Below are 27580 nucleotides of genomic sequence, written 5' to 3'. Positions count from 1 at the left end.
AAAAAAAAAAGGGGGGGGGGTGTTTGTTAGATCTTTGGGAGCTGAAATTACAGGTAGTTTTAATTAAGCCCTGGATGAATGCTGGGAACTGAACTCTGGTCCTCTGGAAGAAGAGCAAACATTCTTAAGCACCGAGTCACCGTTCTAACACTCAGATGCAGATGAAACAGCACAGCAGCTGAATCAGATCATCAGAAGACTAGAATGATGTGCCAAGAAAGGTACCCACTAAAAGCTAAGAAGACAATGAATGAATTCTTCACCCAAAACCTGTGGAATCAGTCCTGACGACTCCCTCCAGAGCTTTTAAGAGTACGAGGTGTATGTATTCAAACTCTTGGGTGATTTTGTTGGAGCAAGAGGAAGAAAATAAACAAGCATTCTATAAAGATTAGTTTGGTACATAATATAATCTATACACGATTGTAGGAGAAAAAGCACCCATGCTTCTATCTATTCATGTTTTACTATCTATTAGACAGGATAAACTGCTGAGGTAATATATGAAACTTAAGGAATTAAAAATTAATGCAGAAGTCAATAAAACAAACTACTGGCATGTCAACCATGGCACAGAAGGTGCATATACAACGTAATTGACATGGTCTAGGCTGATGATATGGCTCAGCAGTTATGAACACAGACTGTACTTCCAGGGAACCTGGGTATGATTTCAGCACCCATGTCAGTAAACTCAAAATTGCCTGTAACTACAGTTCCAAGGTGATCCAATGCCTGTGGCCTCCAAGAGAACCTGCACTCATGTGAGCATATCCCCACACACACAAACACACATTCACATAGCTTAAAAATAAAAGACATTATGCTGGATATGATGGCAGGTGTTGCTAATCCTAAAACCTGAGAGACAGAATCATCCTAAGTTCAGGGCCAGTCTGCACTGCATAGCAAGACCCTATCCCCAAACAAATAAGCAAAACTAAAACAAATATAACCCAAAGACTCAATTTAATGTTGTGTATGGTGTATACCACACAACTCTAGAAAACACCATATGTAAAGACCAAGGAATAACAAAGTCGCCAAGAATTGCATAGTACACAAACCACAGAATCTATACAATCATTCTGACAGGAAATGAGAATGTAAACAAAATTCTCAACCTATCCAGGTATCCTGGAAAGCATATGTAGTTCCAGCTACTCAGGAGGCTGATGCACAAGAATCACTTGAGTGTGGACACTCAGCCTGGACAACTAAAGACTCACCCCACCCCCTTTTTTCAAACACTTGGCAGTACGTACACACACACACACACACACACACACCCTCATTCTAAAGCAGTGGTTCTCAACCTTCCTGATGCTGAAACCCTGTACTACAGTTGTGTTGTGGTGACCCCAACCAGAACACTATTTCATTGCTACTTCATAACTGTCATTTTGCTGCTATTATGAATCCTAATGTTTTCAAATGGTCTTAGGCAACCTCTGTGAAAGGACTGTGACACTCCACAAGGGGTTGAGACCCACAGGTTGAGAACTGCTGTTTTACAGAGACATACACACACTATGAAAACAAACCAACAAGAGTTGCTTGTATCAGCCTTTTGAAAAGTAACTAAAAGCCAAGAGGTTATGAAGGATACTTTAAGAACATGGTTACCTAGCACTAACTGTCTTTTAAACTCGGTCCCTACTTTAATTTCATTATATTTGTTTCAGATATAAAAATATTCCACTTCAAAATGTAATATTTTAAAATAGAAAATGGGGAAATGGAACAGGTCTGGCAGAAAATACTGTTCTTTACATTCTCTTAGTTCATATGATAATGGCATTTTCAAACTGGAGGAAATGCCATACAACTTTTAGTACTACTAGTTTAAAAAAAATCAGTAAAATATAGAATAAAATTATATTTACTAAGAGTTCTTAAGACTTAAAAGGCTTAACATTTGAAAACTGAACAATGCTATATAGGCGTAAACTTTCTTAAAGCATGTTCAATCATATTATATGAATGTCCACTTATAAGATGACAACTTTTAAAGATATTCCCTTCCTTAAGGGTGACACGCTAAGACGATTTCCAAGCCAAGGAGTCAACCCAAAAAAAAAAAAAAAAAGAGGGGGGCTGGTGAGATGACTCAGTGGGTAAGAGCACCCGACTGCTCTTCTGAAGGTCCAGAGTTCAAATCCCAGCAACCACATGGTGGCTCACAACCATCNGCAACGAGATCTGACTCCCTCTTCTGGAGTGTCTGAAGACAGCTACAGTGTACTTACATATAATAAATAAATAAATCTTTAAAAAAAATTTTAAAAAAAGAGGGAAGGGGGAAGAAAGGAAAAGAAAAAAAAAAAAAGTACTCATTAACTGAGGACCTAGAACTTAAATGACATAGAATAACCTAGTTACTGGAAAGTCAATCTGTACGAGCCAGCTCAGCCAGTGACTACTCTCAGAGGTTAACAGAATAGTTGACTGTCACATGAAAGCCACAATTCTCATGGACCTCACTCCATACTTTAACAATAACTATTCTAAAGTATGGGTGAGAATTTCAAGATTTTCTGATCCACAAAAACAAAACTCAACAATCCCCTCCCCCAAATGCCCATGAAAACAGTGAGGACATAGGAACAACTCTTTACCACTTCCCATCTGTCTGATCCTAGCTTCTAAATTTTATAGCATATTCAAGTATAGTGTATAAGTTTTAAATTAAGTTGATGAGAAGTTAATTATAAATAATTAATGGAAAGTAGCTTAAGTAATATATGTGTATGTATGTTTAAGTAGAGTGTATGTAGAAGCAAGGTTACTAAAAAAAAAAAAAAAGCCCACAGGAATGGGGATAAAGTGGGCTAGGCAGTAAAAGTAGAAGACATATGAAATGAAAATAGAAGTGAGACTACTAGGAGTGCAGAGATATGGAGGACAGAAGATAGGAAAAGGTTAACTAAAAGTATTAATGTATGGAGAGCCATAGAGAAGCATACATTTACATATACATATGCAAGCAAAATACTCACATACATAAAATAAATAAATCTAACAAGTAAGTTGCTGGGCATGATGGGACACTCCTTCTATCCCTGCAGTTGGGAGGATGAGACAAGAGGGTCTCAAGGTCAGCCTTGTCTACATAGCAAGCTCTAGGATAGCCAGAGATACATAGAAGAGAAACTGCTTCGAGTAAAATACGATAGATATAGGAGTGTAGGGGAGTGAGGGTGGAGTGGGGGTCGGTGGGGGGAGGGGAGAATATGAATTTAATCTTATCAGGTTAAAAGCACTTGCTTCTCTTGGAAAAGAAAGGACCAGAATTTGGTTCCCAGGGTGCTCACAAGTGCTTGTAATGCCAGCTCCAGAGATCCAATGTCCTATTCTGGCTTTTGCAGGGCAGGCACCTATATACACGTACAAACACATACACATAAATAAGTGTTTTTGAAAATTAAAGGGTTAGAGAGATGGATCAATGGTTAAGAGCACTTGTTGCTCTTGAAAAGGACCTAAATTTGGTTGCCAGTACCTACATCAGGTGACTCACAACCATCTGTAACTAGTTCTGGGTAATCCAATGCCTTCAGCCTCCTCAGGCACAACCAGTATACACATAAACATACCCATTCACATATGTTCATTTTAAAGTAAAATAAATATATAATAAATTAACTGGTTAAATTAAAAAGAACTATGTAGAGCTGGATGGCTTAGAGATTAAAAGCACTGGCTGTTCTCCAATAGGACCTGTGTTTAACTTACCCCCAGGACATTTTACAACCACCTGTAATTTTAGTTCCAGGTAATCTGATTCCCAGTTCTGGATTCTGCAGGCACATCATGCATGTGATGCAGACAAAACACTCATAAACTTTAAATAATAATCTTTAAAAAAGAAAACAATGCACCCGAATCAAATGTACTTCCATAGGGTGAAGAGAGGGTTCAGTGAGAAAGGGGACTGAGAACCTGACCTCCAGTACATACTAAAAAAAGCCAGGCACAGTGGGAGTCAGATCTGGAAGCAGAGAGGAAGATGCCCCCTGTGGTTTGCTGGCTGGCCAGCTTGGCCTCGCTGGTGAGTTCCAGGTGACAAGGGAAACCATCACCCTCCTAACATCTGTGCTATAGAATCTCTACTAAAGCCATGAGTGGCCTCTTGCTTCAGGATCTACTTCTTATCTTTTTGTCTTCCCCCATGTGAACAGATACATAGTTCTTCCTGGCTGACGCAAAGCGCACGCACGCACGCGCACTTTTTTAAAAAGGAAAAGGATACAGCTTCTGGGGAACAACAGGCAAAATTCATACACACAAAAACATAAAGAAATTACTTTATAATGATAATGGAGTAAGATTTACAACTAAGAAAATTAAGAATTCTAGATGATTATTAGGTTTCTATGTGGTTAATTTTCACTAAAAAGAAATACACCATTATTCAATAAGGAAGAGGGTTTTTTAGTCAAAATGTAACAAGTAGGTTTTGGATAAATACTATTTAACTTGATTTTCTTTTTTTTTTTTTTTTTTTGGTTTTTCGAGACAGGGTTTCTCTGTATAGCCCTGGCTGTCCTGGAACTCACTTTGTAGACCAGGCTGGCCTCGAACTCAGAAATCCGCCTGCCTCTGCCTCCCGAGTGCTGGGATTAAAGTCGTGCACCACCACCACCCGGCTTTAACTTGATTTCCAACTAAACCACTTTGATTACTAAAGAAGTAAAGGACAGAAGACTTGAGCTGGATGCGGATGTATCTCAGTAACAGGAAGCTTACCTAGCATCCATAAGGACATGAAGTTCCCAGCCTACATACAGAACCCCTGAATATGTCAGTATTTACACATCTAAGAAAAGAGTTCTAAGATGCAGAAAACAACTTTCCAACATTTCAAACTGAAGTATATACACATATAACTGAAACAAAATACTTTTCTATTAGACATTTATAATTAATTTCTCATCACTGTAATTTACTTTTAAATATTACTATATTTAATCATCAGTTCTTTGCATGACCTAACAATCTTTTTATTCAGCCCTAGCTTTTCCTTCTGGTATCTTTAAGTAGTCATTCACATTTTTTAATCATAAACAAGTCTCTCCTTCAGAAAACATGTAAAGATTTAAATAAAATACATGTCTTTTCAGTTGAAGGAAGAAACTGCCAGAATTATATGGCTTCCAATTGCTCATTGAGAGACCAGTCCAGGTGATGAGTGTCCTGTACATTAAATTTTAGAAAGTCTGAATTAAATAATCCAGGTAATTAAGAACTGAAATATAGCTCAGGGTAAAGCATTCCCCCTGAGCTTGTAAATCCTGTGTTCAATCACCTGCCCTGCAAAGTAGCAAAAGGTAGAGGTTAAAAACAAAAAGAATATGAAAAGCTAGAGGTAAGAAGTGTTAAAAAAAAACTATGACAAAACAACTGGCAACAAGTAAAACGACAGAATGGCCATGAGAAGCCAAATAAATAAACAGTACTTGATATAGGTAAAATTGGGTAGGGGCTGAAGAAGAGCACTGGTTGTTCTTGCAGAGGACCTGGGTTCAATTCCACCAGTATCGGACATGACAGCTCACAGCTACCTATAATTCTAGTTTCAGAAGATCTAATGCCCTCTTCTAGCCTCAGAATGAACTGTATGCACATGGTTCCCAGACATATTTGCAGAGAAACACCTTTACAAATAAATTTTAATAAAGAAAAAAATTTGGTATACATTATACAAAAATAACTTATGAACTGGCTCAACCTCTAAAAGAATACCATATAGCAACATGTTTATATTATGTTCATAAATATCCAGAAAACTTCCACAAGTCAGTGTTAGCACTGTGCATAAAAATATCGAATTTATATTTATGTGGCTATATGGGTGAAGAAAGAAGAAGAAAATAGAAAGAAGAAAGAAGAAGGAGGAATGGAAAGGAAAGAAAAGGAAAGAAAACCTGAGTTTAAAAAAATGAAGGATGGGGAGAGAAGGAGGAAGAAAGGGAGAGGGGGAAGTGACTGCAATGGTGAACAGCAGCAATAAGAATTCTTAGAAAAATTCAATTAAAAGGAAAAGGCTCTGCAAGAATAAATCTTGAAAGTATTAGAACAACAACAGAAGCAGAAGGAAGGTCAAATTACAAATATAACCATAGAAGACTCAAAAGCAAAGAACAAAACCAGAAAAATGAAGAAAACAAAGTAAACAATCTTCAGGATAGGAAAAATATCTGCAGATTAATCATCTGACCCTGGAATTAACAACAGCAAACACCGGTAGTAGTTGTAATCCAAACTAAAAATGGGCAAATAAAGGATGAAGCTCAGTAACAGAGCACTAGCCTAGCACGCAATCAGATCACAACAAATGAAATGGAAACATGATCTAGATACTTCTCAAAGCATACAAGATGGTCAGCAACTATATAAAAATTGTTCAAGGATTGTTAAGACGGCTCAGAATGTAAAGCTGCTTGCCAGCAAGCCCAAAGGCCTGAATTCAAAGTCCCATGATCCACTCACAGGGTAGAAGAAAATAACTGCCCAAAAGTCATTTTCCATCTTCTGTCGTCTACATTTGTACACACACATACAAAATGTAATGAAAAATTTACACCATTGATAACAAAAAAATACAAACCAACACCACAACAATGAGTTATGATCTTTCTCTAGTTGGAATAGCTAGTATCAAAAAGGCAAACTATAAATGCAGTTGGGGAAGCAAAAGAGAAACTCTTATGCACTGTTATTGAGAATATACAATTAGCACAGCAATTGTACAAAACAATATGGAGGCTCTTAAAAACTAACACATCCTTTTAATTCAGCTATCCCATTCGTGGGTATATAGCCAAAGGAAATGAAATCAAGATGTTCTAGAGATATCTGAAATCCCCTTGTCTACTGCACCACTAGTATGGAATAAAACAAAGTGTCCATCAATAGGTAAATAGATTTTTTAAATGTGGTAAACATACATGAACCAATAGGTATCCCCCTAACCCCAAAGACTAAATGCTTGGCTCAGGAAGGGGCACATTAGGAGGTGTGTCCTTGTTGGGGGAAGTGTGTTATTGTGGAGGCAGGCTTTGAGGTCTCATAGAAACTCAAGCTATGCCCAGTGTGACAGTCTCCTGCTGTTGCCTGCAGATCAAGACATAGAACTCTCTGCTCCTCCAGCACCATGTCTGCCTTCACACTGCAATGTTTCCCACCATGGTGATAATGGACTAAACCTCTGAAATTATAAGCCAGCCCCAATTAAATGCTTTTCTTTGTAGGAATTGTCTGGCCATTTCTCAAAATGTTACTCTACTTTTAGTAAAATTTTAAAAGGACTAAGCTTATAAAACAAAGAGTAAATGTTTTGTTTCCCTGTTAAATTTTATCAAGCTTTTAACAGAACTGGAGCTCACTTAAATTTCTGTTTAAGGTCTAAAAATCAATCTGAGATTAAAAGCAAGCACTGTCCTAGGCAAAGGACCAGAGTTTGGTACCTAACACCTATGTTAGGCAGCTTATAACTTATTCTAACTAAAGTTCCAGAGATTAAACACCTCTTGCCTCTGAAAGTACCAGCACACGTGTACACATACACACATATAATAAATGATTAAATTTTTGTTTAGGCTAAGGTCCATGTACATGTGCCCAAAAGTGTGTAAATGCGTGTGAAGTTGAGCCTGCTTGTGTATGTATGTCCTTCTTAATCTTCCTTAATCGTTTCCTACCTTATGTTTATGAGATGGAGTCTCTCACTAAACCTAAACACATCTACTTTCAGTGACAAAGAACAGTTGTGATCAAAATCACTAACAAGGGCTGGCGAGATGGCTCAGCTGGTAAGAGCACTGACTGCTCTTACAGAGGTCCTGAGTTCAAATCCCAGCAACCACATGGTGGCTCTGAAGTTCTCTTCTGGTGTGTCTGAAGTCAGCTATCAGTGTACTTATGTATAATAATAAATAAATCTTTGGGCCGGAGCAAGCAGGGAATGAGCGTTCAGAGTTGACTGGAGCAAGCCAGGCCAACCAGAGTGAGCTGAAGGTCCTAAAAATTCAATTCCCAACAACCACATGAAGGCTTATAACCATCTGTACAGCTACAGTGTACTCACATACATAACAAATTTTAACACATAACACATTACATAACACATAAATAAATTTTTTAAAAAACAAAAAAACAAACAAAAAATCACTAACAAGTGATGTCTTCAGAGAAAACATTTTTTAAAGATGGTCTTATATCTATACCCTGTCTAGCCTAGAACTGTCAATCCACCTGCCCCAGCCAAGTACTGTACATGGAATCACAGGTATGTTACCACATTCAGCCTAAAGTTTCTATAATTTGCTACACACCAATAAAAGCATCAATAAAAACAAATTAAAAGTTACAAATATTTTGTCTAGAACAAACATTAAGAAACTAGATGAGCTGAAAAAAATGCTCAGTGGTTAAGAGTGTCAGCTGCATTTGCAGAGCTTAATTCCCAGCACCCCATACAGAGTGGCTCACAACCACCTCTAACTCCAAACCTAGGGGAATCTGACATCTCTGGCCTCCATGTACACTCATGTGCCCATATCTATATACAGATACACATACATACACATTAATTTAAAAAACAAAAACAAATCTTTAACTCAGGAGGCAGAAGTAGGCTGATCCAAGCTAGCCAGGGATACAATGTGAGTCCCTGTCTCAAAAAAAAAAGAAACTAACCAAAACACTATATAAAAATCATATTAAAGCATAGAATCTTAAATAAAATTTGAAAAGTGTTTTAGGTAACTCACATGAAGGCAGCATACATGTGATGCATACCACGTGTAGAATATTTAAGCTGTGACACATTAATAATCATCTTAAATAGAGCTAAATAATGGAAACACTGTCAAATACAAAAGTCTGACCAACTGGAAAAAATAAAAATTAAAGTCTATGACATTTAAACCATGACCCATTCCCCAACCTCTTCTCAAAAAGCAACATTCCAGGTGAACGTAGCCAAAAAGGCATATTATCCACCAATGTCAGGTCAAGGACTACAGTATCTTCCCCAGGAAGGACCAGCCACAAGCCTTTCTCATCCTGTCTGTGTTTGAATTTAAACTCCAAAGCTAAGACAGTGGAGCCAGATCTGGAGCTTCCTTCTTTCCCCAATCCCAGTGCAAAGATTTTGCCCCATGCACTGCAGACCAAAAGATGCTGAGGCAGCTCACTTGTAGGACAAAGAATTCATTCTATGAAAGTGGATCCAATGAAGCCAATAGCTATGGTTCCCTCTACTTAACATCTTGCTCATGTCATCAAGAATTAAGACATGGCCGGGCAGTGGTGGCACATGCCTTTGATCCCAGCACTTGGGAGGCAGAAACAGGCGGATTTCTGAGTTTGAGGCCATGACCAGATATCTCTGCCATTAATCTGCCAGTTAGTGGTTTTCCATTTTGATGACCATATCTATATCATGAATTGGAGAAGGTATTTTCCTTTTGCTTTCCTAGTCGTCTGTCTGATATAGTGGTTCTTTCCTCAGTACTGGCCATTCCATCCTCCAGTCTGCAGCTTCCCATTACTTTTGGCTCTTTTTTTTTTTTTTTTTTTGGTACTTTATCAGTGGTTGATGAACTATCAGTAAACCATTCAATAACCAAATGTTGTGACCATTCTGTCCTCACAGTTCAATAGGTACCTCTTTTAGGGGAGGGGTGAGTGGTTTGGGGATGGGGATTATAGGCAAGTGAGCTATTTCCTCAGTGCAGGAAGGCTACAACTTCCTAGTCACAAAGTCTATAGGTATCAGTTTCACTGTAATACCTTTCCTTCCATGGCTAAGTCTGGGAAGGACTTTGCCTTCAAACAGATCCAATCCATCACTATAAAGGGTGCCCTTATGACCACAGGGTGGTTGGCAATGACTGAGTATAAGATTCTCCATGCCTTGTAAACTGTCCAGATTTGTCTCTCAAAGAGAGAATATTTACTCTCCACATATGAGAAGTGTTTGTGATAAAAGCCAACAGGCAAATGTCAGTGGACTCCTTTTTGCTTTATGAAGAGTCCCTAGTTGCCAATTCACCAATAAATATGGCATCCATAACTAGGCTATCATTTGGTTCAATATTGATCAGACTTGTATGCATGGAGATGAGCTTACTGGCAGTTAAAAAAGCTGTTCTCTGTTCCTGTCCCCACTGGAAATTAGCTGCCTCTCTAGTAACCCTGTAGAGGATTTTTATAATAAACTGTATAGTATGTGATTTCTCTAGGGTGCAAACATACCAATTAGGAGCTGTATCTGAGTTTTGTCCCTGGGTAGTGGGATTAAAGGTGTGTGCCACCACTTTATTCATGGTAATTCTAGAATTTAGAAAACAATTCATATAGATTCACTGGGATTAAAGGCATGGGCCACCAGCACCCTGCTTTAATGTTTTATCTTAGCTCCAAATCACTCCAACTCTTAGAGATTTAGAAAACAAGTTTGAACTGTAATAACCCTTTGAGTTTTTACTTAAAACAATTTAAGTCTCTTAACTGTGTCTTTAATACCAAAGAACAAAAATATTCTTTTTATTCAAGAAAACACAAGAGCTGATGTTCAAGATGGTGTGGGCCACATGGCTATCCACAGTCTAACAATCTAACATGAAATTAAGACACCTGGTTTAAGAAAACCCATTTTTCATTTCACACCAGTAAGGTAAATGGCCTTGGCAACTTTTCATTCGAAAATATTTTTTATTTTTGTTTTTTCACAACAGATCAAATTAAAGGTTATTTGTTAGTCGTTATAAATTAGTTTGGACTGAATAACCAAGATGTCTGATGAACTACCACCTCTCATTCAGGAGGTCTCTCCTGTTCAAATTTAATCTTTATCAATTTTGATGATATCCATACCTTTTCTTCTCCTGTGGAAACAAAGACAAAAACCTCTTCTCCAATGTAACACATATCCTAGTTTCCAATCTGAGGTCAACACATCTTTAAAAGATACACACCAATTTAATTCAACAGTTTTTTTCTACTATCCAATGTCTCTCTACAGTTGTCCCTTTCTCATTAGCATTTAAAAAATTTTAAAGTTAATATAGCACTTTCAAAGTGAAATTTATGTCTGGGAGTCTTTATTACCCCTTACTGTTTATTAAGCACTTCTTTTAAATTGCAATTAGATCTTTCTATAACTGCTTGTTCTTGCAGGATTGTGTGGTATACCTGTAATGTCCTTTATGTTATAATATGCAAAAATGCTTTCATTTTACTAGAGACATATGCTGGCGCATTCTTGGTCTTAATTTGTACAGGTATCCCCATAATAGCCATAACATCTAATAAATGTGTAATTACAAATTTAGCGTTTTCAGAACTTCAAGCAGTTGCCCATTGAAATCCTGACTACGTATCTATGATATGGTTCGCATACTTTAATTTTTCAAACTTTGAAATGAAACACATTCATGTGCCAATCTTCTTACTTCCTGCAAGTAATGAAGTTTGGTTATACCAAGAACAAGTAAGGCATTTCCTTATAATTTCCTGGTTGCCAAGTGACAAAAATCTTTCTTCAAACAATCTAGCTTTGGATCCAAATGGTCCACATGTTCATCAGTGTAATTTCTTTTCTACCAGAGCAGTTCTCTCTCAGTCTTAGCTGATAACTTTCTTAAACTATTTAAGTCCTTATCACCTCGAGTTTTGGAACAAATTACTTCTCTTGAGTAGTTAATCCAATTGTAGGGCACAGTCAGTTAATCTCTCTCAGCAATTTTTGAAAATCCTTAAGATTTTGTAATTGATCTCTCCTGATTTGTACTTTCTGTGGTCAAATTTTCTATAGACCTATCTATCTTATAGCCTATATAATAAACAGAATCTCCTCTTTGTATTTTTTCAGGAGCATTTTGAAATCCCCAGCAAGGCAAAATCCTCTTCAAACATTTTTCCCTAAGCTATCTACATCAAAATCAGACAGTAAGATATCATCAATATAATCCTAAATTTTAGATTGAGGAAACTGTTTACAAATTATATCTAGTGGCTGTTATACAAAATACTGGCACAACATAAGACTGTTTAACCTTCCTATGGCAAGACTTTCCAAAGATATCTCTTTATTGAACAACTATTATTATAAGTAGGTGCTGAGAAAGTAAACCTTTCCCTATCATGCTCATGCAAAAGAATTGTGAAAAAGCAATCTTTTAAATCAATTACTATTAAAGGCCATGACTTAGGTAATAAAGAAGGCAATGGGATTCCAAGCTGTAAAGAGCCCACTGGCTGAATCATCTTATTTATGGCTCTTAAATCTGTTAACATCTTCCATTTTCCTGATTTCTTTATAACACAAGGGAATTCCATGGATTTCTCAATATGTTGACCATTTAGCTACTCCTGTACCAACTGTTCTATTACCTGTAATTTTTCTTTTGTGATAGACCACTGACTGATCTAGCCTCCAGTCTTATTAGTCATTTTAAAGGCAGGGTGGTTGGTACCTTTAAAAGACCACCACCTGTCACGTCCTGCTTATAGACAACCTGGACTACCTGTGACTCTTCTTGATAGTACCTTTTAGTATTTTTCTTAGAAACATTCTCTGTGTTTTCCATTGTTGCAACAAATCACATCCCCATAAATTCATGGCTATATTAGCCACAATAGCTTGAATTTTCCTATTTGTCCTTCTGGCCCTATACACTCGACAATCTTGCACTTAGTTTTGGCTGAGAAAAAGTTCCAATTCCTAGAAGCTGAGTATTTACCTCCTGAAGAGATCAATCTGGATGCCAAGATTCTGGTGACTACTAAGCATTCAATTTCTATTTCTTCTATTTGTATTTCTAACTTTGGTCTTTGGTCATTTATAGCAGTTTGCCAAAATGCTTTGTTTTTTTTTTTTTTTTTTCGTCTTTCCTGAATTTGTTTTCAATAAAACAAAAATTGAAGCTGTTCTGTTCTTGGTTATATCCAGAGCAGTGTTGTTTGTGGATTATCTCTAGAAAAAATTGTTTCTAGTAACACCTTGCCTACAATCCCTTTTCAAATGACTTTTCAAACTGCTTCCCACAATTTAATACACCTAGCATTTTGATTTTTTTTTCTTAGACCTTTCAGAAATTACTTCTCCTATCAGAGTAGCATAAGATGAAATCCAATATCAGCTGAATTTCTAATCCATTCACATATTGATGATCTTGCCTTTTGGGTCTGAATTTGCATTTTCAAAACCCAAAAATTCAGTTAATATTTCTATGACTTCTGAATCTGATAGTATTCTATTTATAGCTGAAGTCAATCTTTGCAACCAATCAGTGAAGGCTTCTTTTGGGCCCCAAAAACCCACTATATCTACTAAAGATAACAGGGATTATCAGACTGATAGTAATTATAATCATCATTATGTCACTGCCGGTTAAATTGTTTGTATTTTCATTTTCTGCCTCTATTTTCAAGCCATCTGAAGAAAAAGTAGTGCTATACAGGGTCCTAGCACCTGGTATTATGGTATTCCCCATCCTTAACTCGCCCCCTGAGGACTTCCCAGGTGACTTATCAAATCAGATGGCTTCTCAGTCTGTCCAAAGCTGGCATGATTTCTCTCTCCTATGGTTGTGCCATGGACTGGAGTGACAAATACAAAAATCTCAAATGTTAGATTTTATCAATAAAGACTCAGGAGCCAGATGTTAGGTGCAAGCTTGCTAGCTCAGAGAAGCAGAGAAAGCAACCAGCTGGCCTCCCTCAGCTGAGGTCCCAAAAAGATGCTCTCCTCCACACTCAACGCCCCTGGAACTGAATGTCCCTCCTCTCTACTTCATGTGCATCTCTCTATCCTCTCACTTCCTCGTATTCTCTATGGTTTTATTCCCTATGTTCATTCCCTGTCAACTGGCTGCTTATTTCACCTCTTGAGCTATTGTCTACTTTTTTTTAATCCTGTTTACAAAAGCTCTTGGATTAAAGGTGCATGCTTGGTCTGCCATCTGAACATACATACACATTTTATATTTTTAATATTCCACACTATTACATACCCACCATAAAGATTTAGTGTTACTCTGAAGACATCTATATCATAATTAAAAGAGCTTATGTGAATTTTGAGACCTAAACACCACTTACATGACATTCCAATCACTTCCAAGATTCAAATATTTGTAAACATGCTTGCATTTGCTTCTTACACAGTAAAACTCTAGTAATTATTATGATGCTTGTTGTTAATGACATATTACAGTACTGGGGAAAGGGATCATTGGGTAAGTGCTTATGACCTAGCTGGAAAATGTAAGTTCAATTTCCAGCACCCAGATAAAAAGATCAGCTGACACTGTGATATACACACTGTAATGAGAGGCAGAGATCGGAAGGTCTCTGGCTGGGGTTTGCTCAACACCAGTCAAGCTCAATATGGTTCAACACAAAACCCTTTTTCAAAAATAAAGTCTAGAAATCAATTTAGGAAGATCTGAAAACTAACTACTTCTGGCTTCTAGGCATATCGTAGACACACATATGAATAAACACATACAACACACACATACAAATAAAATATATTGTATTCAATACAGCTACTGAAAAGTTTACGTAAGTACTTAAACTTCAAAGTTAGAAAATCAAACTGAGGATCTGGCGGTGTCTAAGTGGTTAAGAGTGCTGGCTGTTATTCCAGAGTAACTGGGGTCAATACCCATCACCCACACGGTAGTTCACAATGTCTGCAACTTCAGTCCATGGGATCCTGCACTCTCTTCTCAAATTCAGGCTGGATTTCCTCACTACTCCCTATATCTTATATATGTTAGTATCGCCAACATAAAAGAGCCATTTTTTTAAAGTATGATTTTATCAATCTACCTCTGTGGTCTCGTTAGGTGGGGGGGCAGGGGGGGTGAGAGGGTTTACAGTGAGACTTGATTTTTTTTTCCCCACAAGAGAGAAATGAATGAATGAATAAATAAATAGGGAGAAATGGGACACTGACTCAAAGCCTGAGGTTTGATTCTTAGCACCAGAAAAGTAGCATTATCCCTTTGAGAAGATCTTTATAAACAAATAAGATAACATGTAATTGTTATACATTGGGACTGATCATTCTTTGTTTTGTTTTTGACAGAGGATCTTGCTATATATAAGCCAAGCTGGCTTTAAATTCCAAATCCCAAGTACTAGTACAGACAAGCATTAACATATCTGATGGCTTGAACTTGGGTTTTTACAAAGTAGTAATCTAAACATATTCATGGGAAGTATTCAAATAATTCAATGACTGTCTACAGCTAATTGTTCTGTCTACAAGTAATTTTTCCTGCCATTATTAATTCAGACAATCTATCATGAAAGCATACAATATTAAATGAGGGACAAATAAGAAAACAGTTGCTACAGAATGAGTTCCAGGACAGCCAGGACTGCACAGAGAAACCCTGTCTTGGAAAAAACAAAACAAAACAAAAGGAAGTTAGATAAATGTTAAGAACAGCCTGAGTTGCAACTGAAAGAATAAGGAAGGAAGTTAGATAAATGTTAAGAACAGCCTGAGTTGCAACTGAAAGAATAAGGACCAAAATGAGTCATATATATAATATGACTGAGAAATAGGGATCAACTCCAAGCCAACATGTAGGCAAAGGCAGCAAATCTCAGCCACAATTAATCTCTACTTTTGAACATTTCAAAAACTGTTTGATTTACTGTTACAAAGTATCTCATAGCAATTTGTAAATAATTTGAGTGTTATCATCTCAGCAAGGTTCAACAGGCTCAAGGTTTATTACATACACCCTTTGTAATATGCTTCACAAAACATGTAGGTACTACTGAGTGGAAAAACAGAAAATTTAATATACAGAACACTGAAATGCAGTGCTTTTGTTACTTTTGATTCTTCAGACTTACAAGTACAAGCACAATGAAATGATTCTAAGCATCCCACATTCATATATATCTACTATAGTCCACATAAAAATGGGTACATGTTTTCAATGACATTCACCCTGGACACTAGTACTTATTATATGAGGCTTGTTTCTGAAAAAGTTGTATATGTTGTATAGTTTGGATATTAGCACTCCATTAGTAGACCACATGTGATAAGAAGCCAAAGTGCTCCAAATGTTTTATTCCAGCCATTATTTGTATTCTTTCAAGTAAGAATCTAAATGAGCTCTTTCAAATCCTTTCAAATCTTTCAAATCCTGTGTAACTTTAAACTGTTACCTAATACTTCCCACCAAATCCAAATATGGGACGTGGTATCAGAAGGCACAGTAAATGTTTTAAGCTTTGAGACAATATCAAGGATATGAGTGGAACTCACAAAAGAAAACCAGTTTCTATAATTTTTATCGACAAAAATTTTAAAATGAATTAATCTAGTAAAATTGTAATGCTCTACTACTAAGAATGGAAATGTTTTTAGAAGAATTTTGAAACATTTTGCTCAATTGAAGATTTAATATATAATTCCCACGTGTATAGATTTTCCTTGCTTGGTTTAGAAATAAGACACTCAAAAATTTACCTTGTTCATAAAGTAATTTTCACTTTTTGTTTGTAAGAAATCCTGCTGTGACTCAGGCCAGGTCAGTAAAGACACAACTATTTCCTTATACTTTGGAACTTTGATTCTTGAAGGAAAGTTGTGCTGCGAGAACATTCTTATAATCCTTTGAAAGGGGCCCATAAACCAAAACAGTTGGTTTTCTGCCATGTGAGTGGGCAACTATTGCGTCTTCTAGCCTAATCCGTTTCAGATCACTGTAGCCTAGTGTTCTGACTATAACCTCTTTGGAGGAACTGAGCCAAAACTCCTAAACTCGTGGGGTATTTTAGGGACAAGGTCTTACATGGCTCATGCTGTCCTTGAATTTGCTTTGTATCTGAAGATAATACTGAACACTTGATCTTGTTGCCACTAACCAACCAAGTCCTGAGATCACAGGCATAATACCACCACAGCACAGCTGTCTGTCTCTTCTTGTTTTTTGTTTGTTTGTTTTGTTGTTTTTGTTTTCTTTTTCCTTTTCAGCCCCTGGAGCCCTACTTGATCACAACTCTGCCCTCCTCTTCTTTTCCCTTTTCCTCCCCCCTGCCCCCACACACATGCTGAGCACTGTACTCCAGCCTCATTTTCCCTTGTCACTAAAAGGCCATTCTGCTCTACATATGTGACTTGTTGCCCATTTGTTTGGTGTGGTGGTTTAAACGAAAAAAGTTCCCCTTAGGCTCTGATGTTGAACAGCTGGCTGCCAGCTGGTGGTGCTGTTTTGGAAGTCATTATTGTGTTCTCTTGGTTATAGGGGTCAGCCCTGAGGGGCAGTCGACACAAAGAGTCAAGAAGAGAAGAAGAACAAGGCACTACCTTAGAGGATGGTTACCACAGCAAAATACATAGGCTCAAATTAACCAATTTACATATTCAACAAAAGACAATGTACAGAATCCATTGAGAATTCTTGCAAAAAACGATAAGCAGTCTGAAGAAAGACAGAAAACATACAAACAACTCATAGAAAGAACATAAATCATACATCATATACATGCACTCAAAAAGTTATTACTAGAGCTGTGGTGTAGATCAGCAGTAGGGCATTTGTCTAACATAACATGTAAAGGCCCTGGTGCCAATACATGGTGCCTGTGTGTGGAGGGTGTTGGTCAGTACCACACAGTACACACTTTTCATCACTAAGCTACAGGCCTTAAGTATTTCTCTACTCTACAACTCTTTCTATGGATATTTTATTCCCTATTCTAGGGAGGCATGAAGTATCCACGAGTTGGTCTTCCTTCTTGATTTTCTTGTGTTTTGGAAGTTGTTCTTGGGTATTCTAGGTTTCTGGGCTAATATCCACTTATCAGTGAGTGCATATCAAGTGACTTCTTTTGTGATTGGGTTACCTCATTCAGGATGATATTCTCCAGATACATCCATTTGCCCAAGAATTTCATAAATTCACTGCTTTTAATAGCTGCCCCACCCGGGGGTCCATCCCATAATCAGCCACCAAATGCAGACACTATTGCATACACCAGCAAGATTTTGCTGAAAGGACCCTGATATAGCTGTCTCCTGTGAGGCTTTGTCAGTACCTGGCAAATACAGAAGTGGATGCTCACAATCATCTATTGGATGGAACACAGAGCCCCCAATGTAGGAGCTAAAGAAAGTACCCTAGAGCTGAAGGGGTCTGCAACCCTATAGGTGGAACAACATTATGAACTAACCAGTACTCCCAGAACTTGTGTCTCTAGCTGCATATGTAGCAGAAGATGGCCTAGTTGGCCATCACTGGGAACAGAGGCCCCTTGGTATTGCAAACTTTATATGTCCCAGTACAGGGGAAAGCCAGGGCCAAGAAGTGGGAGTGAGTGGGTAGGGGAGCAGGGTGGGTGGAGGGTATAGGGGTCTTTTGGGATAGCATTTGAAATGCAAATGAGGAAAATATCTAATTTAAAAAAAAAAGAAAGACAAAAAAAGACAAAATGTATTCAAAGACAAAAAAAATTAAAATGTATTTCTCTACTGTTCACTCTTGCAGTTCTTTCCCACTATCTCTTGGGTAATGACTAGGAACAGAGGAGCAGTTTGTGACCCACAGAAGAGACAGAGGTTAATGTATCCATAACCCTGAGCCTAATCACCGAAAATACAATGATGAAAAAATTATAACCATAAAACAAAATTAGTAAGTTATGATGAACTATTTATAAAAAGGCCAACTTTGGGTAAGAAACGTTGCATTTTTACGTTCTGTTAGGGGCATACTGATGGATACATCTAATATAAAAACTTCAAATGATTACTCTACTACCTCCCATCTTTCTCACTGTACCAATGACTGTAAGTTATCATTTTCTTATTGTCCTTTAAGGAATCAGGACTTATTTTAGTTTAAGAATCTTGAGTTCTTAAGCACTTTTGCCTACATTATAGCTATTTATACATACACTATGTAAAAATTTAAAATATCAACTCATTTTTTAATCTTCATATTTTAGTATCTTAGGGAATGGAAAGATGGCTCAATGGATAAAATACTGCACAAGCATGAGAACTGGAGTTCAAACCCCCAGAATTCACGTTTTAAAAAAACAGGGCAGTACAAATGCTGAGCAGGATAGCTTACACCTTTAATCCAAGCACTTGGGAGGCAGAGCGCAGAAGAAAGGCATTCTCTATGAATGCAAGGCAGCCTGGTCTATACAGAAAGATCCAAGCCAGCCAGAGAGACACTAATTAAAACAAAACAAAACAAAAAAACAAACAAACAAACAAATAAAAAAGGGTGGGGAATGCCTGGCTTCTGCCAGTAATCATAACACTTGAGTGTCAGAGACATGGGAACCACTAGCCAAGATTGGCTGTCAGTGGCTAGCACCAAGATCAGCAAAACACCCTGCCTAGGGGCTAGAGAAATGGCTCAGTGGTTAAGAGCGCTGACTGCTCTTCCAGTGGTCCTGAGTTCAATTCCCGGCTCACAACCATCTGTAACAGACTTCGATGTCCTCCCCTGGTATGTCTGAAGACCAGTAACAGTGTACAGTGTACTCACATACAAATAAATCAATCAATCTTTTAAAAAAAGAGAAAGACAGACACTGGCTCAGTAAAGTGGTATATATTCAAGGAAGACAACCAACATAAATTTCAGGCTTTCATAGGCAGGCACATACATATAAACATATATTTGCACATACATGTACCCATACATACAAATAGACATACATATAACAACAACAACAAAAAAATAATCTAGATTTATAACGAGTGGTAAAACATGAGCATGGTATGCTGCAGGCCATGATCATTATCTACCACCACAATACACATACACACACACACACACACACACACACACACACACACACAGGTTACAAGAAGCTGGCCTGATATATGCTTCTGCTCAAGGTTCCACTAGGTAATCAGGCTGGCCCTGAACTTGTAGACTTAAGCAATCTACCAGGTTCTCTAGTAGCAAGGACTTCAGAAATGCAACACCAAGCCAAACTCATTTAATCTGTCTTTTTTTTTTTTCCTTTGAAGCACATAAAAGCCTGACCTCATGCTGGGTAGTAGTGGTACATACTTGGGAGGCAGAGGCAGACAGATCTCTGTGAGCTCAAGGCCAGCCTGGTCTACAGAGTGAGTTCCAGGACAGCCAGGGCTACACAGAGAAACCCTGTCTCAAAAAAGCAAAAACAACAAACAAAAGTAACCTCATATAACTACATACTTAAGAAAAGGGAATAATACATTTAGAAATTGTAGAAAAAAATGACAATCCTTTGATAAAACAGAAAAACTTTAAAAGTATATTTCCTAAGTATCCATAGTATTGTGGACTCCTACCTGTCTCTCATATTATAATCTATGAATTTATTTAGCCTACTGGGCTCTGAATGACTTTCCTTTGGTCAGTTGGATAATACTCATTCAGTGAGTTGTATAGCTCTTCCAAATGCTGACATTTTATTACCCAGTATAAATACATGCACACACTCCTCCTCTTTCTCCTTCTCTTCCTCCTCCTCTTCATCTTCATCATCATCATCAGAAAAGGATTTAAATACTGAAAAACTGTCATGCTCATAGCAACAACACCATTTTTTCCAAAATCCCAATTTTCACCTTAAAGCTCAATGTGTATCCTTGGCAAACATAGACTGCAACTTGTTTTCATAAAGTTTAACAGGCTCAATTCCCTCATTCTTGAAACAATGACTGCCAAATACCCTACCGGAGAACATCATCTGCCAGTCTCTTTCAATTAAAATATTACTTTCCATTAAAAAAAAAATCAGTTAAATCAGAACTCTTAACAAAGTGGCAGTAAAAATACAGTAACAGGCTGGGTAGGAGATACGTCTCAGTAGTAAGGCATGAAACCACCATCTTATGCTATGGGGCCAACAGTTTTAGCCTAAACTAAACTTTATAACTAAAGTAAATAATGTAGCAGCATAGTTACTTTAAAAAAAAAGTTTTAATCCTGCAAATCATGGATGGGCCAAGATGACAGTGTTCAACTGCTGTTTAGCCAAGCCAGGTGGTCCCTGGCCTAAGGTATCAATTTCTCAAGAAACTGAACCAAGAGGATCAACTACTTGAGCCCAGAGCTCAGGAGTTCAAGGACAGTTTGGACATAGCAGCAAGACCCTATCTTGAGAAAATATGAAGTTTAAAGTCATGCTCAACTCTATACTGAGTTCAAGACTTGTCTATAATAAGATACTGTCTCAAAAAATTAAAATTAAAAAATTTAAAGTGAGTTGAAGAGATGACTCAACTATTATGAGTATGTACCTTTCTTCCAGAGGACCCAAGTTCAATTCCCAACACCCACAGGTAGCTCACAACTGCCTATAATTCCATCTCCAGGGGATCAGAGGCCTCTGGACTCTGCAGTCATCTGCACTTATATGCACATACCTACACACAGATACATACCCATAATTAAAAATAAATATTTTAAAACAGTAATTTAAAAATGTAAGTGCCCACCTAGGTAAGCCACACAGAAGCTAGAATTGCCATACAGTATATATACTCCTGGGACATAAGTCCCAAGGTTAACTCACACAGAAGACCCCACACACACACACACTTGGATATACAAATGGGTGCAATGCTCTTAATCAAGCCATTTCTCCATTCACTCTAGATCCGTGGTTCTCAACCTATGGGTGGTGACCGCTTTGGCAAACCTCTATTTTCAAAAATATTTACATGATTCATAACAGAAACAAAATTAGTTATGAAATAGCAACAAAATTTATTTTGGGAGGCTGGAGAGATGGCTCAGAAGTTAAAAGCACTGATTGCTCTTCTAGAAGACCCTGGTTCAATTCCCAGCACCCACAACATGGCAGCTCACAGTGTCAACAACTCCAGTTCCAGTTTAAGTAAATCATTTTAAAAACTAACAATTTTATGGTTAGGGTCACCACAGCCTGAGAAACTGTAGTAACGGGTCACAGCATTAGGGAGGCTGAGAATCACTGCTCTAGATGATTCTTATTTGTTCAAAAGCTATTTATTGAAAACATATTCTACAATACTCTAATAGGAAATAGTGATGATTAAAATTAGATTTCAACTGTGTTCTGAAATGCAAAGGGTGCATATTAGAGCTACTCCTAACAAAGTATCTTCTAGACTGCTTGACTAAAAATAATGGCTGATTCCATACTCAATTTGTTTTAGATACTCTTCAAAAAAACACCATTACTTAGAAATGATTGTGTTTATTCCCATCCACTTAATTTAGTTAAAAAACAAATAAGAGCACTGACTACTCTTCTGAAGGTCCTGAGTTCAAATCCCAGTAACCACATGGTGGCTCACAACCATTCCTAGTGAAATCTGACTCCCTCTTCTGGTGTGTCTTAAGACAGCTACAGTGTACTTACATATAATAAAAAATAAATCTTTAAAAGGGGGGAGAGGAACTGAGGAAATTTATAGATTCCTGCACAAATTTCAGAGAGCCAATTTTGTAAGGTCAGTTTCTCAGCTAATCAGTCAGATACAGTTGCTTCTTCAGTTCCCACTTAATGTATCCCCTAATACAGGCTTTCACAAGAACACTGAACCTCATGTGTCTTACTATGCTCTTAAGGGCATATGCAGTATCCCCTTTAAACCTATTATTTAGTATCTCCATCAGCCAAAATTCAGTTTTTAATATATCTGTTGTTATGTGAAGACAGATTCTTTGTGTATGCAAATCAGGTCCAGCCTAAGTGGTGGGATTATAGGTATATGTCACTACACAGCTCAGAACTTTACCCTTGGTTGAGCTGTGGTGGTTCACACCTTTAATCCCAAGTCTCAGGAAAAGAGGAAGGAGGTTCTCTGAGTTTAAGGTCAGCCTGGTCTACAGATTGAGTTTCAGGACAGCCATGACTACAATGAGAGATTATCTCTAAAACAAAAACAAAAAAAGAAATTTTATTCTTAACATTATTGCCTGTCATGTTCAAAACCGCAATATCCTTCCTTCTTCCATCACCAATACCTGATTATGTGCCTGAAATTCCTCATTTAAACAGAGGTACAGCCCACCAAACAAGAAACCTGGAAATCATCTAACAATGGTACTCTCCTCTCACACCAGTCTCAGTGCTCTCCTCCATCTCCATTTCTATGGCCACTTACACTCAGTTACTGGTAATAAACTGCCTGCCATTTTGTTAGCAACTACCATGTACCAGTCACTTTATATTTTCTTTCACTACTACTTCTGTCCCTATTTTACAAATGAGGAAAAAATAAATTATGAAATAATTCATCAGTCCAAATCATAAGTAGGAAATGGACCTAGGGAAAAGCCCCAAATCAGCCATTTCTCAAAAAGCTAACACCCGCCCTAATATCAAATGTGCCCTTGTGTAACAGCTACTATAGGTCTTTACTGCCCAGTCCACACATTTTCTTTCCTAGAATAGTTCTCCTAACTGGTCTTCCCACCTGCACTCATGCCTCTCCTCATGCCTCCAAATGCTCTACGTCATAGTTTCTGGATGAAAACATGATTATTTTTCCTCTTGATATTTTCCCCAGAGTTGGGCTAGTTCAACTGACCATGAAGTCCCCCCGCCCCCCCACATTCCATCAGCAGCACTGCATAAATCCAGAAGTTGTGGTGAATGAACAGCTGTACTCCCTGAAGTTAGACAGAAGCAATAGAATTTTTAAAAAGTTCAAGGTCATCCTAGATTCAACACAGTTTGAGGTTAGCCTAGGATAAAAGAGACCCTTCAGGAAGGTCCTCTGGTCTACAGGCTAAACACCAACCAACCCTTTAGGACAGTCCACAATCCCTTCCCTGAAGTTCCAAAATTAATTCAAAAGCTTTGAAATATAAACCTTTTAGCAAGCTCATCACAACGCCTAACTAGTTGTAGGATGTTATCTACCCCATAGTATATTTATTTAATTTCTATATAGAAACACTTTCATAATGGGCATGTAGTACCCTGCTAGAGTACTACACAGGAGATCTTTCTAGGAAACAGAAAAATCCAATATGGCATCTCAAATCCAAACACAGTTTCAGAAACTGGAAGGATGGACTTCCTTGACTATGGAGCCAATTAATCCATTCTAACTTCCACAGCCATCTTACATACCATCCTTTAGTTAGAGCTGTAGAAAGCGCCCTGTGCTGGGAATACTGTCCGCCCCTGCGAAGTGGTCACTCAAGCTTTCCAGCCAGGCCTTCCTTCCAATGCCACAACCATGATACCCACACCTCTACTGCTTCAGGTGACACACGGTTCCACTACTGGACTGAAGGAGTCCTCACTGAGCATTTTATTCAGTTCTAGCACAGTGCCCTGAATACTTGAGCTATTAATGCATAACAAATGAAATAACATAAGCCCAACTCTCCCTGACACTCTTCCCTTCCAAGTTCCTCTCTTCATCCTCAAATCCCAGGATTTCCCCTAACCACGCAGGCCCCTCACAACTAATATCACTTACCAAGCTCCTCATCGCAATGTCACCCTAGTGCCTTCTTCTAACCCAAGGACTCCAATGTCTTTTATTACCATTTAATCGGTAGCTCTTTCTCCTAACCTTAGAACAGGCCAATAAGCAATCCATTCCAACCCCTAGCTAACAACACTGTCGGACCAGGCCTTCCCACCCCAACTCACTTCTCACAGAGGGTTCGGTACACCCCTTTTCTGTCTCTTTAGTCCACCCTCTGCAGAAGCGCCTCAAACCTCCCTCTCAGCATCCCCTCCCCCAGCCCCTCGCAGCCGGCACCCCTCCCTTCTGCCTCCCCGTATCTCCGGCGGTGCAGCTTCTCTGGTAACCGTCCCCGGGGCCGTGGCTTTCGTCTCGGAGACCTCTCTGCACTGCACCGTCCGAGCACCCTCGGCACCCCAAGCCGCCACACCAGATTCTCCCGGGTGCGGCCTGCTGCTCACCTTGCTGGACGTCACCGTTGCTGCCCCCAGGGATGGGCACGCTGAGCTGGCGCTCCGGCTCCGGCAGACAGCGCAGGCAGAAGGAGTGCAGGCAGGGGAGCAGCTTGGGCTCCGCCTCGCGCCGGCTCTGCAAGCTCTGCTGACACACCGCGCAGGTGTCCAGAAGCGAGGCTGGTGGTCCGAGAGGTGGCCCCGACGAGGAACCCGGAGCCGGAGCGGGAGCGGGGGCCGGGGCCGGGGCCGGGGCAGCAGCTGGAGCCGGCGTCGATGCCGCGCCTCCGGGGACCGCGGAGCCCACTGAGGCCGCGGGGACCGAGGCGGCCGGGGCCGAGCTTGAGGAGGCCGCGGCCACCCCCCCGTCGTCAGGCCCAGCCGCACCGCCCTCCGCGCCAGCCCTGCCGCCTTCCTCCTCCTCCTCCTCCACCAGCACCGCGGCGAGAGGCGGCTCCGCCTCCTGCGCCGTGGGCCCGGCAGCCCCGGCGGTTACCGGCGCGCTACCGCTGCCCCCGCCGCCACTCTCTGCCTCACCGCCGCCTTTGTTTTCCGCCATGTTTTCCTCTTTGAACCCGCCGGACCGCCCCGCGCCGCCCGCCGCTCGCGCCGCCGCCGCCGCCCCCAGCCTCAGCCGCAGCCACAGCAAGAGCGGCCGCCGAGAGCGAGCGAAGTAGCGAGCGAGCGAGCGAACGCACGAGAGCGCGCGCGCACGCGGCGCCCCCGCCCTCGCGTCGCGGGGCGGGAGGGGTGGGCACGCGCACGTACGCACCGACGTCCTCCGGAGGGAGGCGGGAACTCCGGCCGCGCGCGCTCGCGGGACAGACCGCGATGCTGCTCCGCGCCTCGGTGTGGTCTGTTGCCACCGGGCTGGAGTTGTGTAGCTCGGTAGGAGCTGGTGGAACTAGGTCTCTATGATGTGGCTGCTAGCGCCGAAGCCGCGGTGGTGCGGGAAGAAGGGAGGGAAAACATGCACGGGTGGGAGGCCGGCTTGCGTTCGCCCCCGAGCGAGCGTCTCCACGGCGACGCCATCCCCAGCGACGGGCGCGCCTCCGCGGAAGCTTCACCTGTCGCGCGCTTGGACGCGGAGGCCTCCTACCGAGGAGGTGCGGACCACCTGGGTCTTCGCTGGGTGTTGCTGGACCGCGTTCTCTAGAGGGCTGTGACTCCAGAGAGCGAATGCGCAGAGTCCCCCCCACGTACACACACACCCCAAAGGTCTCCAGATATAGGCTCCTGCGGTGAGACAGGAGTCTCCTAATAGCTATTTTTAGCTTCTTAAGGTGATTCTCCAGCGTTGCTACATACCTGAAAGCCAATCAAATGAGCTTTTTCTAAACAGATGCCAGGGCCACACCCCAAAACAGAATCAGGAAGTTGGAAACCAGATGAATGTTGAAAAGTCCCTGCGGCTGATGTGCCAGTTTGGGAGACCATGTTTCTAACCAATATATCCCGAGAGTCTCACTCGGCGTCCCCGGGTGGGCCAGCTGACTGTCCTCACCACCTCAATCTTAGAAGCTTCATGAAAGGGTTTTGTTTTGTTGGTATCGGGCCTCTCCGCCTCAGGCTGCCATCAGACCTTCACTTAGCCAGTGCTGCCAGAACAAGTGTAACTTGATATAGTGCCCACCTGTAGTCACCTGCAGGGAGACTGTTGAGTTCCTGGCCAGCTTAAGCATCAGGCTTCATAGGGAGACCTTGCCTCCAAAAAGAAATGGGGGAGGGGAAATGATGTAAGTGCAACAGCTGTTTTAATGTTAGTCTCACAAGCCGGTCCTAGACCGTAGTTATACAGGAAATTTATTTGGGTGAGTTTTTAAATTCACAGAAAAGTGGTTTTCATCAATTCCTTTGAAATCTCTTCTGACTTTCGTGTTAAGATAGAAACGCTGGGGTTCCTGCAGGAGAACAAAGAAACTCTCTGCCTTCAAGAAGTTGACAGTTTAGAGGATGAACATGGAGAGTATGTCGGGGGAAATGATAAATGCTTTGGAGTAAAAATAAGGCGGGTGTAAAGGATTTGTGCTGATTGAGCAAGGGCTCTGCTGATAAGGTGAAGAAACCTGGCTTGCACAAGAGTATTCCAGACAGAGGAGCAGGTGGCAAAAAACAAAGGGCCTAAGGCAAACAGAGACCCTGGAATTAGTGTGAGAGGAATGGATGGCTTCAACAAGGAAAGGAAGAATAGGAGATAACGCTTGTGGTCGTTTGAATAAGAATGGCCTCCGTGTGGCTGGGCATGGTGGCCCAAGCCTTTAATCCCAGCGCAGCCTGGTCTACAAAGTGAGTTCCAGGACAGCCAGAGCTACACAGAGAAACCCTGTCTCAAAANAACCAAAANAAAAAAAAAAAAAAGGCCTACATGTAATTGAAAAGTTTCTCCACAACAAAGGAACTGTCAGTAGAACACAGAGACAGTGCACAGAACAGGGGGAAAGCTTTATCTGTTACAGCTCCGACAAGGGGCTACTATCCAGACTGTACCAAACACTGAGAAAAATAAATACCAAGCAACTAAAATGGCCAGTCACCAAACGAGCTAATGAATAGACACTTTAAAAGAAAAAGAAAGAAAGAAAAAAAGAAATGCAAATAAATTGCCAATGACTATTTTTCAAAATGTTCAACTTCCATAGTCATCAGGGAAATGCAA

The 27580-nt window shown here is 40.0% G+C and overlaps 1 protein-coding gene across 2 annotated transcripts in view; it reads right to left on the bottom strand.

Annotated features, from left to right (window-relative positions):
• The window catches only part of Trim33 (tripartite motif containing 33), a 70553-nt gene extending 44488 nt beyond the window's left edge, over nucleotides 1–26065 (bottom strand). For both annotated transcript variants that reach the window (XM_021157624.1, XM_021157625.2), the window contains exon 1: nucleotides 24934–26065. In XM_021157624.1, coding sequence (XP_021013283.1) covers nucleotides 24934–25483 — 550 coding nt within the window. In that variant the 5' untranslated portion in view covers nucleotides 25484–26065. The remainder of the gene's footprint in view (nucleotides 1–24933) is intronic.
• Between the last annotated feature and the right edge of the window lie 1515 nt (nucleotides 26066–27580).

The sequence above is a fragment of the Mus caroli genome, chromosome 3 (genome assembly GCF_900094665.2).
Source record: "Mus caroli chromosome 3, CAROLI_EIJ_v1.1, whole genome shotgun sequence".
NCBI classification, from domain to species: domain Eukaryota; kingdom Metazoa; phylum Chordata; class Mammalia; order Rodentia; family Muridae; genus Mus; species Mus caroli.
The sequence above is the reverse complement of the archived record's forward strand: the minus strand, read 5'-3'. Positions and strand labels throughout refer to the sequence as shown.